This window comes from Danio rerio, chromosome 25 (assembly GCF_049306965.1).
Source record: "Danio rerio strain Tuebingen ecotype United States chromosome 25, GRCz12tu, whole genome shotgun sequence".
Classification (NCBI taxonomy): domain Eukaryota; kingdom Metazoa; phylum Chordata; class Actinopteri; order Cypriniformes; family Danionidae; genus Danio; species Danio rerio.
Window position 1 is genome coordinate 18896480 of NC_133200.1, and position 17824 is coordinate 18914303.

The window sequence follows — 17824 nt, forward strand, 5'->3', positions numbered from 1 at the left end:
CTACACATGTACTACAAATGTACTAACCAATATTAATTGTACTGCTTCATGTATGTAGACTTTTTGGCTAAAATATTTGACATTCAGAATTCAGAATTATCCTGCGTTATAGTGTTACCACATTTGTAATAACGATTTATTTGGTCAAAATCTAATTAGGATGGTGTTTATGATCCATTAAAAATATTCTAATAACAAATGAAACTTTTTCTCTTACACGCCGATTTACTATGACATCTCATTTTTAGTATTATTTTTAAAAAGGGATATATAATGTTTCCCAATACTGTTGTGGCCGAAAGGGTACTGTGTAAAACATATGCTGGATAAGTTGGCGACCCCCTGATAAATAAGGGTCTAAGCCAAAGGAAAATGAATGATATATAATGTATCAAATTTTAGACATGTCTATATGTTACATATCATTACTTGTTTCAAATTGAATAATTAAAAATATATAATTTTCCCAGAGAAAAATGGCTTGCGGCTGTAAGGGCATCCCCTGCGTAAAAACCTGCTGAATAAGTTGGCAGTTCATTCCGCTGTGGCGACCCCAGATTAAGAAAAGGGACTAATCCGAAAAGAAAATGAATGAATGAATGCAATATTTTATTGTTAATTAATTGTTATTTATTAATAAAATTGTTATGATTATTGTGGAGTTTGCATGCTGTCCCCGTGTTTGCATGGGTTTCCTCCGGGTGCTCCGGTTTCGCCCACAGTCCAAAGACATGCGGCACAGGTGAACTGGGTAAGCTAAATGGTCTGTAGTGTATGAGTGTGAATGAGTGTGTGTGGATGTTTCCCCGAAATGGGTTGCAGTTGGAAGGGCATCCGCTGTATAAGACATGTGCTGGATAAGTTGACGGTTCATTCCACTGTGGTGACCCCGGAATAATAATAAGCTGGAAAGAAAATGAAAAAATGAATGTTATGAGTATTAAGGTAATATGTGCATTTAGACCTTTTTTTGTTTGTTTTTACAGCAAAACGTTAGCCATTTATGCCAAGTGTGTAAACGTGGCAAATGACAAATAAAAAACTTGACTACGTTTGATCATCACTGAAATTAAATGAGTTAAACTATGTCATTCAAAAGAGATAATGCATGAATGTAAATTCAACCAGATAATTCACCATATTTTTATTTATTTTAATTCGTCTTCGTTTACGCACTTTTTCTTCGCTTTTCCAAAGATCGCTTTATATTTTTTATCCCATTTGTAAACTAAGTTCAATGATACGAGATTGAATAGAGCGTAAAACTCGTTCATGCACGAATGGTCACATGTAAACAAAACAATGACGTCATCATCACGCGTCTTATGATTTTCAAACCGGATGTTTCATTTGCAGTTCTGTACGACTGTAATCTTATTTTACTTTTTTCATAAACGCTTACACTTGCAGGTCTATGGTTAAAATGTCTCAGATTTATCTATCTTTAGCTGCAATGTAAAGCAATAGCAAGCCGCTCAATCCTCTAAACAATACACATTTAGACTTCAGCTAAACAGCTAAACACAACATCTAGGTAAGTGTTGCATGCCTGTATCGTATTTGAAGCATCTGTGTCGTAAAATATTGGGAATTGAAACTATATATGCCATCATTTGTATTAGCTGTATTACATTTGTATTATGTACATACGCACACACACACATAAAAAGGATAATTTTGTTCTAAATGAATAATGTAATGTATTCATTTTCATATCAGCTCTACGTTTAATTTTGTTTTGAATTCAGGGTTTACGTTGACTGCATAGCCGAAGAGCAACATGGGTGCTGAACAGAGTGGAGATGCAGATCATAAACATTCAGACTTCAGTGCTTCAGGTACTAAACCTTACATCATTACCACTCCAAAGATATTGTGCTCATTATTGAAGAGAAATATGCTACACACAGCAATGGTATCTATTTATATCTGGCATATTGACATATGCCTGTGATAATGCAGTTGTTTTCTGTCTTACGTATTTTGTCAATTTTATCTATCAGTAAATTCTGTCTCTGTTTACAGTTGTACCCTCTCCAGCTAAGCATAGAGCCAAAATGGATGACATAGTAGTGGTTGCTCAAGGAACACAGTCGTTACGAAACATCCACAATGATCCTGATGTAATAAAGCTACAGGAGATTCCCACCTTTCAGCCTCTACTGAAAGGTAAGCAGCGGTGGAAATGCTAACTAGTTATGCTGTTCATGTAGGTTTGGTATCAGGGATTGACATTAACATTTAGGTTTTAGATCAGGAAGAGCCATTTCAGAAAGGAGGTTAAGTTGAAACTCTGAGTATGTTAAGCCGGAAATCAGGGAAACTGGGTTTTCCTCTTTAAAAGGGAGGTATGTCAAACCTGGGAAAGCAGAGTAAATCTAGCCCTCCCTTCTGAAATGCAGGTAACTCCTACTCGAGTCTATGAACCTAACCTGGTCACCTATAAATACTTCATTCATTCATGCACACTGCAAAAATGCTTTACTTATTAAGCATTTAAGTGAAATATAAATCAGTAAATGAGAGAAGAGTATTTTTTCCTGGGGGCATCTAAGTGCGTTTTTCTCGGCCAGTGTGGGTAAACTATTCTTGATGAAAATTGAATGTGAGTTATTATCAAGTATACAAAAGTCAAAGTTCATACAAACACTTGTGATTTACCGCTTCAGTGGTGTGTAAGTAGCATTGTGATCAGCAATAAGGTGTTATAACACGACTGAATAGAGACCAGCTTTTCCAGAGCTTGCTCTTCTCACATTTTCTGTGTCATATCACTTTAGAACTAATTTTCAATAAAAAAGAAGTAAATATTGTAAAAGAGGAATTCCCTAATGAGTGTTTGATGAGGATAAAAAAGTAAACTTTAATTTTTTTATCGTAATTTATTATCATATTATTGCATCATGTTGGTGTACAATACTGAGGTGCAAATATTATGAATCTGTAATCTATAATGTGTATCTATATAGATTACTTTAATTAAATAGACGTTTATTTATTTACACTTATTGCAAAGAACTGCTACTTTTACCTGGTGTACAATATATAATTACATATGTAAATTTAGATCTTAAATATCAGTGAGAGAGTATGATTATTGCACTTTAATCACTTGAAATATAAGGAAAAAACACTTAAAATATTATTATATATAAATTTGCAGTTCATAGATAACATGAAATTGAATAGCCTTTTAGTTCAGTAAGCCACTGTTCTGCCAGTTTTCTTCTGTTATATTATAACAGCGAAAAGAATGAAACAAGTCTTGTATGTCGCTGTCCTGGTGAATTATCATATTGGAGCTCTTGAGGACTTGTTGTTGTGGTGTATTTTCAAGTTTACTTTGCATTCAGCACTGTTTGATAAAAAGTTGCAAAATATATATATTTTTTTACATTTTTATTATGTGCAATTGACATATCTGTCTCCAAAGTGTTTATCCGAGTATTGATTCAAATGCCTACAAACAAATAAGAGCTAAACTTAGACATGTTTATATGTTTATTTTAAACTTCAATATTATAAATGTACTAACTGACTAGGTTCTGTTTGCATTTATTTACAGTGTCCTGCTTTAACATAAGAATCCACTTTACCCGATTTCAGTAAAACAATCAAATCAACCCAAAGCAAAAGACTTTTATTTAATATAGAGATTAATGTGGTTTATGTGGTACTATTGTGGTTTCTTCACCATTTGGGCTGATCACCCCCCTAAACAAATGGTAATTAGCTGTAGAATGGGAAACATTATACTCAAAGGGTGTCTGAAATTCATTAGGAGAGCACACTGCTGTTACAGCAGGCACAACTACATTTACATTAGGGGAGTAAATTATAATGGTAATGTAAATGTAAAGGTTTTTAGTTTAAGATGCTTTGGGGTTTATTTCAACTCTGCTGAACCCAAGTTACTTCCACTTTGTGTACATTGTGACTGCTGTGCTGCAATCATTATTTCATCAAAATCACATGCTGACTTTTTCTTACAACCATATACTTTACAGAATCAGCTGAGAGGTTGCTGCCTTCAGGAAAAAAATAATTTCATTACTTTGTGAAAACAATAAGTCAATAAGAGCAGCATTTTGTACTATATACACTCTCTGGCCACTTTATTAGGTTAATTAGGTGCTTTATCTGGTGATGTCAGAGGAGAATGGCCAGACTGGTTCAGAAAGGCAACAGTAACTAAGGCCGTACTCACACTGTGTACAGTTGCCTTGAACCATGCCGAAGCACACTTGTCCCCTCTCCCCTCTGCCCCGACGGCCTGCACTCACATAAGGTGCCTTCGACTTCATGCAGCGCTGCGCAGATCGATTAAAAACGGTCTTAAAGCGGTGCATGCTGGTTAGAAAGTTTGTCCTTATTGATGCTGCGCGGATCCTGCATGAATGTCACATGGAATGGCAAATGGATTATGGTTTGAATTATCAGTCAGTAAAAAAAAATCATTTGGGATGATGCACTACACAGTTAAGTGAATAGTGTGTCATTTGGGAAGTAACTAATATATAAATCCTAAATTGATCCTAATATTGTTGTGATCCTCTCAGGTGTTCTCAGTGGACAAACCTCCCCCAGCACTGTGTGTTTAGAAAAGCTGGACTCAGCACAGGTCCTGCAACTGTGTGTCCGATATCAGGATCATCTGCACCAGTGTGCGGAGGCTGTTGCATTTGACCAGAATGCTTTGGTCAAGAGGATCAAAGAGGTATTCGCCATCATTTCTAATCAGCAAAACAATTTCAGAAAGCACATCCAAGATACTAAATAGTGTGTGTGTTTTTTTTGTCAGATGGACCTGTCAGTCGAGGCGCTGTTCAGCATCATGCAGGAAAGGCAAAAGCGGTACGCCAAATACGCCGAGCAGATCCAAAAGGTCAATGAGATGTCGATGATTCTGAGACGTATTCAGATGGGGATCGACCAGACTGTACCACTCATGGAGCGCCTCAACAACATGCTGCCCGAGAGTGAGCGGCTGGAGCCCTTCTGCATGAAACCTGATGGAGATAGCAAATAAAAGTTTTAGTGTGTTGATACTGATTGACTTTGATACTGATTGACCTACCTCAGGTCTCTTCTGGATGTTACCAATGGAGCGCATCACTTTTGCACTGGATTGCTTATCGTATGCCTGGATCAGGTGTTTTCTGGCCTAAATGAAGTTACATGGTACAAAAGATGAAATTATATTACTGAAAATGACAATTGTGTGTGTGTGTGTGTGTGCGTGCGTGCGTGCGTGCGTGTGTGTGTGCGTGTGTGTGCGCGCTCTGGTACATATTTACTCAATAGGCTTAATGGAGTGCTCTTGAAGGGCATGACAACATTCAGAATGCTATTTAATGAGAAGTCATTAATGCATATGATGCTCTTGCACTTAGGGTTGTCTGCAGACTCTCTGTAATTAAAGTTGTTGGCATTACAGTTTCTGTTTTCATGAGAGATTTATTAAACACAATACTTTTTTGGCATGGGATTTGAAAAAAATATATTGATGAATTTGGGGGTTGCACAATATATAGTGTATATGTATAGTGTATCTTGTGTATAGGTATAGTATGCAGTGTATCATGTCTGTATATGTATGGAGTATGGAGTGTATCATGTATATGTATAGAGTGTGCATATGTGGAAAAAGTGAAGCGCTATGAATACTTTCCGGATGCACTTTAGTTTTTTTTTTTTTCAATGATGCAGTTAATCATCCACAACCGTGACAAACCAAGCGAGCGGCATTTTAAATTTCAACAAAGACCACAGTTTCAGCTAAAAATAAATAAATAAGCATTTGCTGGGGCAGATTTAAGTTTGTGTGTAAACTATCTCTTTAACTGAACTGGACATATTTATTTTCCATTCAAAACTTACAAAAATAAGCAAAAGTCGAGAGTCAACATGGCGCTCCCCTTAGACGACACGCTCCATGCAGAATAGAGCTTGTTATTTTAAAGCAGCCTTCGTTTATTTCTGAGTTCAACTATTTGAAAGTACAATTTAAAACAGATGTAGTTTTAAACAAGTCACATTGCGCCATTATGAAAAGTCTCCGTTCCAATAGATGGCGACAAAGATCAGAACATGACACACTAAGGAACGAGAGGAAATCTGAACAAAATAGCAGTGGGCGCATGGCTGATCTGAAAATGTGTTGATGTCATCAGTCCATAGTAATTCTGCAAAGCAACTTGACAATCGAGCTGATCAACAGCGGTAATAATGCGGCGTCTGGGTTCAGTGCAGCAGAAGATTCCATGCGTTTTCCTGACGGAAGTGAGAGACGAACCATCCAGAAAACGCGACTGTCAGGTGGGTGAAAAAGAATCTGTATTTTTCGTCAGTGTACACGTTATATTAAATCACTAAAGTGATTATGAGCTAGGGAAAACATTACTAAATAGGCATTGCCTACTGTCAATATCACTGCTTTGTAGTTATTTTATTTTAACTCGCGCATCACAGAGACACCGTCAGAATGTAGACAATACGTTTATTTAAAAAAGCACGTATAAAAAGTGACTGTGGTAATAGTGCTATTTAATCACATTAAACTATTAAAGCAACAATGAATGGAAATTAGTTGTTGATGAGGATAGTGTATAGGTTTGATTGTTAGCTGATCTGACATGCTCTCATCCTCTTCTGCCCGTTCAGCAGTTTCAGGTTGTGGCTACTGAGAATGTGAGCCCTGCTGCTCTGGCATCAGATGTCCACTGTGCTGCAGCCACTGAGAAGGTTGACGGGACATGCTGCTATGTCACCACATTCAATGGTACAATCTGGATCCTAAATAAGTCAACATTTGTGAAATGTTTGTTGTTGATTTATTGTTGATTTAAACATTAATATCATATATTTACATCCAGTCATTTGGCAGATGCTTATATCAAACATCTCTCTCTCTATACACCCCCCAGCCACTTTATTAGGTGTACCTTACTAGTACCAGGTTAGACCCACCTTTGCCTCCATAACTGTCTTAATCTTTTGTGGCATGGATTTAACAAGGCACTGGAAATATTCCTCAGAGATTTTGGTCCATATTGACATGATAGTTTCACACAGTTGCTGCAGAGTTGTCAGCTGCACATCCATGATGGAAATCTCTCGTTCCACCACATCCCATATGCTCTATTGGATTGAGACCTGGTACCTGTAGAGGCCATCAGAGTACAGTGAACTCATTGTCATGTTCAAGAAACCAATCTGAGATGATTCACGCTTTATGACATGGCGTGTCATCCTGCTGGAAGGAGCCATTAGAAGATGAGTACACTGTGGTCATAATGGGATGGACATGGGCAGCAACAATACTCGGGTAGGGTGTGGCACTGACACGATGCTCAGTTAGTATTAATGGGCCCAAAGTGTGCCAAGAATATATACCCCACACCATTACCACCAGCCAGTGGGGTTTTTCTGCTGCTGTAGCCTATCTGCTTCAAGGTTCGATGTGTTGTGCATTCAGAGATGCTCTTCTGCATACCTCTTTTGTAACGAGTGGTTATTTGAGTTTCTGTCGCCTTTCGAACCAGTCTGGCCATTCTCCTCTGATGTCACTGTATATTTTCTCTTTTTCGGACCATTCTTTGTAAACCCTAGAGATGGTTGAGCATAAAAATCCCAGTAGATCAGCAGTTTCTGAAATACTCAGACCAGCCCGTCTGGCACCAACAACCATGCCACCTTCAAAGTCACTTTAATCATCTTTCTTCCCCCATTTTGATGCTTGGTTTGAACTGCAGCAGATCGTTTTGACTATGTCTTCATGCCCATTGAGCATGCATTGTGTTGCTGCCTTGTGATTGGCTGATTAGAAATTTGCGTTATCGAGCAGTTGGACAGATGTACCTCATAAAGTGGCCAGTGAGTTTATATCATACTAGTACTGGAATAATGATGCAGGAAATTCAGCATTAAATCACATGGTTAAATTAAATTTGAAATTACATTCAATAAGAAAACAGATATTTTAGATCGCAATAACATTTTCACATCTTGACTGTTTTTAATGTGTTTTTAGATAAATAAATACAGGCCTTGTGAGCAGAAAAAGCTTATTTTACAAAATTACAAAAATCACAATATTCACAAAATTTGATTAGTAAATGTGTAGTTCAGGTTAATGGGTGCTTATGTACACACACACACACACACACACACGGTTATGTGAAAGTTTGTAAAAATCTTAATAATTTTGACAAAACAAGAGAGATAATACAAAAAAGCTTTATAATATGTCTTTAGTACTAAGAACTAATGGTTTGTACATATAAACATGACATTATTCAAATAACCCCTGCACTGAGCGATCTCTTGGTTTTTAATGCCAAGTGTGGTTAACAGATGATCTACGACGGTTCTTTTCCTTTGTGATGTTTATTCATGAGTCCCTTGGTTTGTTGTGAACAGTTAAAGTGCTGCCGTGCTTCAGAAAAATCCTCCATATCCTGCAGATTATCCAGTTTTCCAGCATCTTCTGCATATTTGAACCTTTTCCAGCAGTCACTGTACGATTTAGAGATGATTTGAGATCCACCTTTTCATAATGAGAGACTCCAACACCACTATTAAAAAAAACGATTAAAGCACTCACTGATGCTCCAGAAGGAAACGTTAAGAGCTGGTGGGTGAAAACATTATGAATTTGAAGATCACAGTAAATTGTAGTTAATTCGTCTTCCAGGAATTATGCAAGTATCTTCTGCAGCTTCTGAAGAGCAGCACTAAAAGGAAAACATTTCAACAGAAAAAGAAAAACTGGGGACGCTTCATTCTGTTCAAGTGTTCACCAACTTAATGTTCTAAACGTTTCCTTCTGGAAAATCAGTGAGTGTTTGAACTTTTTTTTAATAATTCTGTTTGAGTCTCTCAACTATCTGCTGTGTGAGAAGATGCATCGGTATGGAAAATCACACAGTCACTTCTGGAAAGAGTTCAAACATGCAAAATATGCTGGAAAACTGAAGAATCTGGAGGACTCAGCTGGCACTTTAACTCTTCAGAAAAAACATGAGACTCATGCATAGTAGGTCACAGGTCATCCAGGTAACCCCACACAGTCTTATAAACCAGAGGGTTATTTAAATAATGTAATCAATTTTCCTGTCTTGTGGACCAGTCTGTATGTAATGTTGTATGTATGCTTGCATGTTTTTTTTTTTTTTTTTTTACTCAGGACAGTATTAAAAAAAAGAAAACATAACAGGATCTCTTATTTTGAAAATTATTCACATTTTAAGATTCTGTACTGGGTTCCCACTGTAGATTCTGTATGCACATATTTAGACCACCACCAGCCTAAAAAAATATTTATTTATATTCACACAAAAAATTTCACGTGCACAATATAAAAATACATTTTCATAAAATACGTTTCACAAATGCAAAACACCATTTGCAAATGTATAAGAGTGTACAAAAAGTTTTGAATGTTTAAAACTAGCGAGTTCATCCTGAATGAGAATGTGCAAATCCTCTTTTACGTAAGACTCCCCCTGGATACGTGTGTGTGTGTAATTTTGAGACTTTCCTGCCAGAGTCAGGGCAACTCGTACCTTTCAGCCAATCAGATGAGAGCTTGAGTCGATGACACCAACTCTGCGCTTCATTTGCGCAGACTGTTCCTCTCCAGTATGGCGAACGGAGAAAGCATCAGGCGCACTTTTTTCATTTATTTGACCATAGCCTCACTCTTTTTATTCAATATTTTGTCGCAGCTCCGCTCATCCTATTTATTGTCTCGCAGCCCCATGAGCAAACTGTAGCCTCCGAATCATAACAGCACCATTGTGGTCCAGCGGTCAGCATGTTGCGTTACCATGCCGTCGACCCGTGTTCGATCCTCACCTGAGTTAATCTTTTTTTTTTTTTCCCCCAAGTCGCATAAATTACCTTTCTTCTCCATTTTGATGCTCGAATTGAACTGCAGCAGATCATCTTGACCATGTGTACATGCCTAAATGCATTTAGTAGCTGCCATGTGATTGACTGATTAGAAATTTGCGTTAAGGAGCAGTTAGGATAGGTTTACCTAATCAAGTGACCGATAAGATTATATATATATATATATATATATATATATATAAGAGACACAGAGAGAGAAATTGTTAGAAGGTCTGATTATTATTATATTACATTTTTATTTAAGAAAAATTATAGAAAAGGAGAGAAAAAAAATATTTCACAATTTTATTATGTTAAAAATAACCACTTAAAAACTGAACATTTATTATATTTTAAATTGTAAAAAAAACTGCCTTTAATCTATAATTATTAGTCTATAATGTTTTTTAGGGGAACCATATCTCTGGGCTCGCCTGGATCGGAAACCCACCAAGCAGGCGGACAAAAGATTCAAAAAGTATCAATATTCACAGAAGACCTGTAAAGGTATATTTATATGACCTTAAATTCATGAGCTAATTATATTCTAAAGCTGGGGTTCTCAAACTCGGTCCTGGAAGTCCAATGTCCTGCAGATTTTAGCTCCAATTTGCCTCGACACACCTGCAAGAATGTTTCTAGAAAGCCTAGTAAAGACTTCCATTTATAGGACAAGTTTCGCAGTTTGCTGCTTTGTGAAGTTTAGTTAGCTTAGTTAGTTTAGTTAGCTTAGTAATTTCTGACTGCGTAAAACCAATAGAAGATTAAAACATGACCTCTCTGGACAGAAATTTAAAATCTGGACAACTTGCTAGCTTTTTAAAATGTCTAATTATCTTGTTCAATCCCCCCCCCCCCCCCTTTTTTTTAAGTAGCACTACAAGAGCTTGATTAGCTAATCCAGGTGTGTAGGAACCTCCAGGACCGAAATTGAGAACCTTTTGTAGTAAAGTGTAAAGAAAACTGCATTTAGACTATAAAGTAGTATTATAGTTTCCGATATAAAATAAGTAACACTTTACAATAAGATTAAATTAATTGATATATTTACTAACATGAACAATGAGCAATACATTTATTGCAGTATCTATTCATCTTTATTGACGTCAATGAATATAACTGCTCATGTTAACTCAATGCATTAATTGAAGTTAACAAGTATTATTTTGGATTGTAATAATTCATTAGTAAATGTTGAACGATGATTCATTAATAAATGCTATGCAACTATTTTTCATCTCTTGTTCAATGTCTGTAAATGCATTAATTAACAAAACCTTATCGTAAAGTGTGACCAAAAATTAAATTACGAAGCAGGGAATAAATACAAAAATGTACACATGATTGTTTATATCCTCTGCTAAATAACAGGGTTTGTGTGGAACGTCAATGAAGATTTCCGAGAAGTGCCTGAATTCTGGATGGCTGCTCACAGAGTACAGCACGAGAACGGTCATCCAGTGCCTGATGAACACGGACACATACCTGGTGGGTTGGAGACTCTGAACACACTTTCTCTTCTTGTCGTATAGTTTCAAGCTGTACTGAATCATGTGTCTGTGTGATGAAGGTTGGGTTCCAGTGGATCACACCAACAAGCAGTACTGCTGGCACTCGTCAGTGGTCAACTATGGCACAGGTGTTGCTCTTGTCCTGAAGACCCACGGGGAGGATGAAGGACAGCTTGAAATCGTCAGCGTTCCTCTGGCAGACCTGATGGAGCAAACACTTGAGCTGATCGGCACCAATGTTAATGGAAATCCATATGGCAAGTATCATGTAGGCTGTCAATCAAACAGGTTTTATGCTCACCAAGGCTGTGTTAGTTTGACTAGAAATGCTTTAAAATATTAATACTGGGTTTTGATTTTATTTTACTAAATATTAAAATGCATTTAATTCCTGGGATCCAAAGTTTAGTTTTCAGCAGGCAAAATGTCTTCACTGTCAGTTGATGCTTGGAAATCATTTTTTATATTTGTTGGTCATTTTACTAATCTAAAACCATAAAACCAAAATCATTTTTGTCAGTTGAAATCAAATGGTAACTGGATTAAAAGGCGTATTTAAAATTTCAGCTACAAAACAAGTTTAACTTAATGTATTAAAATAGCTGAAAAAAAAAAACTTAAAAAAAAAAAATAAATAAAAAAAAAATAAAAAAAAAAAAAAATATATATATATATATATATATATATATATATATATATATATATATATACACGATTATTTTCCCTCACATGAAAAGGGTTAAATGATAGTGAAGTGTCTCTCAGATCAGCTTTGGAGACATGGGCTCATTTCCTCATACAGTATATTGACATGATCAGTCAAAATGACTGGATGTCACAATTCTATTAATGTTTTTCCACATTGCGAGTGTCAGAGGGTCCGACTGTATGGATAAAATAGTTTTGAAAAGTAATAATTATAATAAAATCCTTGCCTCACAGCAAGAAGGTCGCTGGTTCAAGTTCTGACTGGGCCAGTTGGCATTTCTGTGTGGAGTTTGCATGTTCTCCCCATATTGGCGTGGATTTTCTCAGAGTGCTCTGGTTTCCCCCACAGTCCAAACACATGCACTATAGGTCAATTGAATAAACTAAATTGTCTGTTGTGTATTAATGTTTCCCTATACTGGGTTGCAGCTGGAAAGACATCCACTACGTAAAACATATGCTGGAATAGTTAGCGATTCATTCCGCTGTGGCAACCTCTCCAACAGAGACAAAGCCGAAGGAAAATTAATGAATAAGTTAAAACCCAACCAGGATACTGTTGTTCCAAAACTGATAAGAAGATAACTGTCTGAATGAGCAGGTATCAACTGTTTACAATTGTCATTCAAAAAGGAAACTAGGAGAGTAGGATACACAAACCATAAACATTTATGGTTGATAATGCTCTTAAAGTTGTACGGACATGGCTATGTGGAAACCTTTAGGAAGTAACTGACTGTGAAATCTGTAGGTTTGGGAAGTAAGAAGCATCCAGTCCATGTTCTGGTTCCCCACGGGGTTCTGCGTATCCGGAACCCTCCAGCGGTAGAATTCCAGCAGATTTGTTCCTGGTTTCAGGAATGCCAGGAGGGACGAGTGGAGGGCATTGTTTGGCATTGTGACGATGGGATGCTTATCAAGGTAAAGATCACTCTTTTGTTGCACAATTTCTAAATCTTTCACAATTTCTCCATATTAAATCATATTGAATCTCGTTCTCCAGATTCACCGCCATCATCTAGGTCTGAAATGGCCAGTTGCCGACACTTTCCTGAACACCAGGCCGGTGGTCGTTCATGTTGACGAATCAGATGCTGATCCATGTGCTTCCGAGAAGGACTTGTTTAAATCGTTCTCCAGCGTAAACAGACAAACTTTCAGCAGCGTGCGGGACATTCAGTTTGAACCCTGATCACATAAAATTAAACTACCCAACATTCCTTCTCAATCTGGCTTTGGCCAGAGTGAAGAACCTTCGCCAACACTTTATATTTGTCAAAACTGCCTGTAGCGAGTTCTCTTCGACATCGTGCTTATATATGCACTTAGGCATGTGATGTTTGCAAATGCTGTGATTTATATTTTGCACTTTTTTTCTTTTTTAATTAGTAAATGTTTTCAAACAGGGTTCTGAGAATGGTTCAGGAATAATTCCAACAAATCGTTTATTACTATACATCTATACAGTCTCAAAATTGAGGCAGTGATGACTTGTTGTACTTCAGTTTCAGTTCTTGCTTGTAAGGCCACAAATACAAAACCTACTAGTGTAAAACCTTCTTTCTTATGAAAATGTCTTAATATTTTAGAAAAAATAAATATGCACCTACCAATTGTTAAATGTACATATATTTAGCTCCTAACTTCGCAGTAATAATAAATCCAGTGTCCTCATGATCTGATATCTGCTAGTTGATAGACACATCAGGAATCGCCACACCAAACTGATCCGAAAGCTTCTTCAGCTGTTCCTCCAGAACAATGTTCTTCTTCACCTCCAGGTTGTAATTGAATTTAAGATCCTCAAGTTCCTCAAAAAATGTTGGGTCAAAGTGTTTCAGCTCTTGGGTCAGTTTCCTCACTTCATCCTAAAATGAAAGCATTTATAAATTTAGCTGCAATCAACAATTAAGGAGCAAAACAGAATGAGGGGGACAAATGAGAAATATTAGACATCATAAGATGATAACCAAGTGGTTAAAAACACAAATAGAATTGCTTGTAATGTGACATAATTGCTTATTGCTTTGATTAATAAGGTTGCATTTACACTGCAGATCTCGATGGTCAATTCCGATATTGTGACTGTATGTGATTTTTTTTTTTGATGACCTGCTTACATCATCTTTTAAAAGTGACTCATATCCGATTGTCTGCATTTACACTGCACACAATGACAAGACGCAATGACCAGGAAAAAAGCGCGGGTGCTGACTGATAATAAACAGCTGACAATAAAAGAGCGTTGTTTTCTCAGTTACTGAAACCTTTGCAGGGTTTCATTTTTTAAAAATGAAGTTGTTTTCCTGTAGTTTATGATGGAAAAGTTCTCATGCGGCCATCTTCATGGCATTTTAATGTCATGTCCATGGTATGATTTATGCACGTGATGTATGCGATAGTTTTATATTAGTTTATATTGATTACATGGTAGGCGACGCAGTGGTGCAATAGGTGGTGCTGTCGCCTCACAGCAAGAAGGTTGCTGGTTTGAGCCTCGACTGGGTCAGCTGGCGTTTCTGAGTAGAGTTTGCATGCTGTCCCTGTGTTCGCGTGGGTGCTCCGGTTTCCCCCATAGTCCAAAGACATGCGGTAAAGGTGAATTGAGTAGGCTAAATTGTCCGTAGTGAATGAGTGTGTGGATGTTTCCCAGAGATGGATTGCCGCTGGAAGGGCATCCGCTGCATAAAAACGTGCTGGATAAGTTGGCAGTTTATTCCGCTGTGGCAACACCGGATTAATAAAGGGACTAAGCCGAAAAGAAAATGAATCAATGAATGGTTACATGGTAGATATTGCACTCTCTCTCTCGTTAACAAGCTGAAATACTTGTGCTATATTAGTCTGTTCTGAAATGAAAGCGCCAGAGTTGAGGTCATTCACTATGGTTTTTATTGATGCGCGACTCGCATTTGGTAGGTGAAAATCCAATCTACCTGCTGTTACTGCAGACACTAGGGCACAGATCCGATTCATATCGGAGAAATTTCCCACATATGAACAAGAATCTGATTTGAGTAAATCGGAATCAATGTGATTTTTTCCTGCTTACATATATACGGACCGAATCTGATGTGTGCCACATGACAGAAAAAAATCGGAATTGAGTCACTTGAACCATGCAGTGTAAATGCAGCCTTAGTGTTGTTGTCCCCTGACAGATGTGATGTGGTCAGTTTTGGGTCACAGAGACAAACAGTAAAGTATTTTGTCAAATATGGCCACAGTAGCAGTTTAGCATTATGTCTTAATATTTGTTAAGGCAGTTAACACTCACTGGTTTTGATATCCTTGGCATGATCCAAGGAATCTTTCAAGATCAGTGCCATTAATATATGGAATACTAATTTAACCCTTCTATTAGCCTAACATTTGATAACTTTCCCCACTGAGGTCAATTTGACCTTACCACTTAAAACCTTGAAACCAAGCTTTGTGTCAAGAAATTGATGTTTTTTGTTGACAACATGGATATGCCTTTAAATAAACCATGTATTTATAAAGGGAACAAAATTGAAAATAGGCAATGATAAAAGTGTATCATTTGTAAGTCTGGATAATAATAGTTTCAGAATGGATTTTGCAATGTATGCATCCACAATTGCATAGATATGCAATGTTGAGTTAGGGTTGTATTTTTTAGCAAAAGTCGCAGTTCAGAACACAAGACTTGTGGAATCCCTGCAGAGTTTAACCACAACGGAGTGAAATGTTATAGTTTGCATGTTTTTTTAAGGCCTGAGAGAGATTAAAGTATTCAGACACAAGACCCTTTGATATTTGGAAGTTTATTAAATAATAATTCTATTGCATTATGTTTACAATAAAGAATCAGCAGTGTCATTTTGACGTGTATATACATATTATTGTATTATTTTCATCCATGCCTCTAACCTATTAATAACACTGTATGCATCATTCACTTCCCTACAGAATCATCCCAATCAATCTAAAAGAATATATTTGGTAACACTTTAGGGACTAATGCTCACTATTAAATAATTGCATACTAGCATGCATGTTATGGAGATAATGGCTGCTTATTAGTAAAACTACATATTCTGCATGATCTTATTCTACATCTTTAACATAATCCCTAAACTAACTTAATATCTATTTAATGAGCAAATTAGGAGTTTATTGAAGCAAAAGGCGTAGTTAAGGGTTTTCTATTAGCGAAAGTATATGTTAAAATAAAGTGAGACTAAAAATTCTTTCCAAAACGTGCTATTCAATCATTTGGTGATCTTGTAGATATAGTATATCACAATATATTTAGCAGAAAATAAAATATTGCAATGTCAGATTTTTCCAATATCGTGCAGACCTAATCATTTGACTCGATATACAGCTCAAAATCTAGCGACCTGTTTTGGAATTTTTCTAAACAAAAATATCCATTATTAACAGTATTAGAGATGGCGCTATGGAGGAAACCTCAGGCCAAATTCAGCCCAAAACGTTGCATTGCAAAGATGCATTCTGATGTCTATTTTGCCAAATTATTCACCAAATTTGCTTGTGTGTATTTGACAACTCTGACTTTTTGTTAGCATGGTCTTAAGACTATCTTGTTTGTTTTTCTTTTATCTACTTTAAAAAGGTAGATATTTATAAATATTTTAAAATGGGTGTAACATTTTTATTAGGGAAAATCACATCAAGGAGGCAGCAATCAGAGTAACCCTGGAAGCAAAGAATTAAAGGGAAACATTTTATTTCTAGCAATTACGGTCCAAAAGTGCACGTGTAAACAGTTGGTGGTGCTATAGGGATTGAATTAGAGACTAAAATTGATGTGGTATTTGTGAAGTCCATACTGTATTTGTGTGCCAAATTTAATCGATTCCCTGTGCTGCCATAAACTCAAGAGTGCATGAAGAAAAATAATGGACACAATTAATGACTTGAGATTTAAAAACAGCAGATCATTTTGACATTTTTCTTTTTGGGATACCTGTAATTTCTTCTTTTCGTTGTTTGCTGCTTTAATCTGTTCCTGGAGCTCAGTGTATCCTACAGAGAAGGAAATGGGCAGACAACAGGTGTTATGTTGAACTATATACGAGTTCTTCTTCTTCTTCTTCAAAAAAAAAGAAAACATTGCAAATCTTACCTGGTCCGTCTTTGTTTGTTCCAAGCTGCACCTCATTCCTTTGAATCTGCCGCAGAAGTTGAGCTTTCTCCCTCTCCAGTTGTTTATTGGCCAATCTAAATGGAAAATATTTTGCAAAGAATGAGTTGAGCCATATCGTGTGCTTTTAAGTCTATGGAGATTCTGTCTGTTGAGTGCTTCACCTCACTGACTGATACTCTCTGGCAAGACCTTCGTCAGTGGTCGCTTCCACAGGGACGTTTTTAAGCAGTTCCACCTGTTAATACACACTGAGTTATTATATCTCTGGAAAACAGTCAATGTGAATGCTACGGCTGGAATGCACAACTTTTTAAACATTACGGACAGCCAACACTGATAATACAAAACATTTGGACCAATTGTCTAAAATGTTCTTAGTCCTCCGATTGGTGGCAAAACAGTAGGGTCTGTAATACTCGAGTCTGGACTAGGACTCCAGAAGTTTTCCTATTGTCTCAGACTTGTTTATATTCTAAGTTTAGCAATATAATGAATGCTCTTTTTTACCAAACAAAGCCATTGGTTGAGTGCACTTGATCGTAAACGGGTTAACTAGTTAAATTCATGGTGTATC

The 17824-nt window shown here is 36.8% G+C and overlaps 3 protein-coding genes across 24 annotated transcripts in view; 2 read left to right on the top strand and 1 right to left on the bottom strand.

Moving 5' to 3' along the window:
• Positions 1-1325: 1325 nt before the first annotated feature.
• Positions 1326-5436, top strand: borcs5 (BLOC-1 related complex subunit 5). Of its 2 annotated transcripts, NM_001007052.2 has the most exon segments (6): positions 1498-1534; positions 1749-1838; positions 2026-2169; positions 4560-4717; positions 4802-4979; positions 5083-5436. In NM_001007052.2, coding segments are annotated over 5 exon segments (624 nt in total). In that variant the 5' UTR covers positions 1498-1534; positions 1749-1780; the 3' UTR covers positions 5169-5436.
• A 692-nt stretch (positions 5437-6128) lies between these two features.
• On the top strand, positions 6129-13795 carry rlig1 (RNA 5'-phosphate and 3'-OH ligase 1). 4 transcript variants are annotated; one of them, XM_021470484.3, is made up of 7 exons: positions 6129-6318; positions 6667-6781; positions 10306-10401; positions 11266-11382; positions 11465-11662; positions 12865-13034; positions 13117-13795. In XM_021470484.3, exons 1-7 carry the CDS (start codon positions 6229-6231, stop codon positions 13303-13305), a joined length of 975 nt encoding a protein of 324 aa, XP_021326159.1. In that variant the 5' UTR covers positions 6129-6228; the 3' UTR covers positions 13306-13795.
• Positions 13542-17824, bottom strand: part of cep290 (centrosomal protein 290) — a 66316-nt gene continuing 62033 nt past the window's right edge. For all 18 annotated transcript variants that reach the window (XM_073942121.1, XM_068217388.2, XM_073942120.1 and 15 more), the window contains 4 exon segments: positions 17412-17485; positions 17230-17324; positions 17071-17129; positions 13542-13981 (listed from right to left, as the gene is read on the bottom strand). In XM_073942121.1, coding sequence (XP_073798222.1) covers positions 13802-13981; positions 17071-17129; positions 17230-17324; positions 17412-17485 — 408 coding nt within the window. In that variant the 3' untranslated portion in view covers positions 13542-13801.

Coding starts and splice junctions, on each gene's coding strand:
- borcs5 (XM_005163008.6), top strand. CDS start 1,781: ATGGGTGCTGAACAGAGTGGAGATGCAGATCATAAACATTCAGACTTC. Junction 1,839..2,025: donor TTCAGACTTCAGTGCTTCAG/GTACTAAACCTT, acceptor CTCTGTTTACAG/TTGTACCCTCTCCAGCTAAG. Junction 4,718..4,801: donor TGGTCAAGAGGATCAAAGAG/GTATTCGCCATC, acceptor TTTTTTTGTCAG/ATGGACCTGTCAGTCGAGGC.
- rlig1 (XM_021470484.3), top strand. CDS start 6,229: ATGCGGCGTCTGGGTTCAGTGCAGCAGAAGATTCCATGCGTTTTCCTG. Junction 6,319..6,666: donor CCAGAAAACGCGACTGTCAG/GTGGGTGAAAAA, acceptor CCCGTTCAGCAG/TTTCAGGTTGTGGCTACTGA. Junction 11,383..11,464: donor TGAACACGGACACATACCTG/GTGGGTTGGAGA, acceptor TGTGTGATGAAG/GTTGGGTTCCAGTGGATCAC.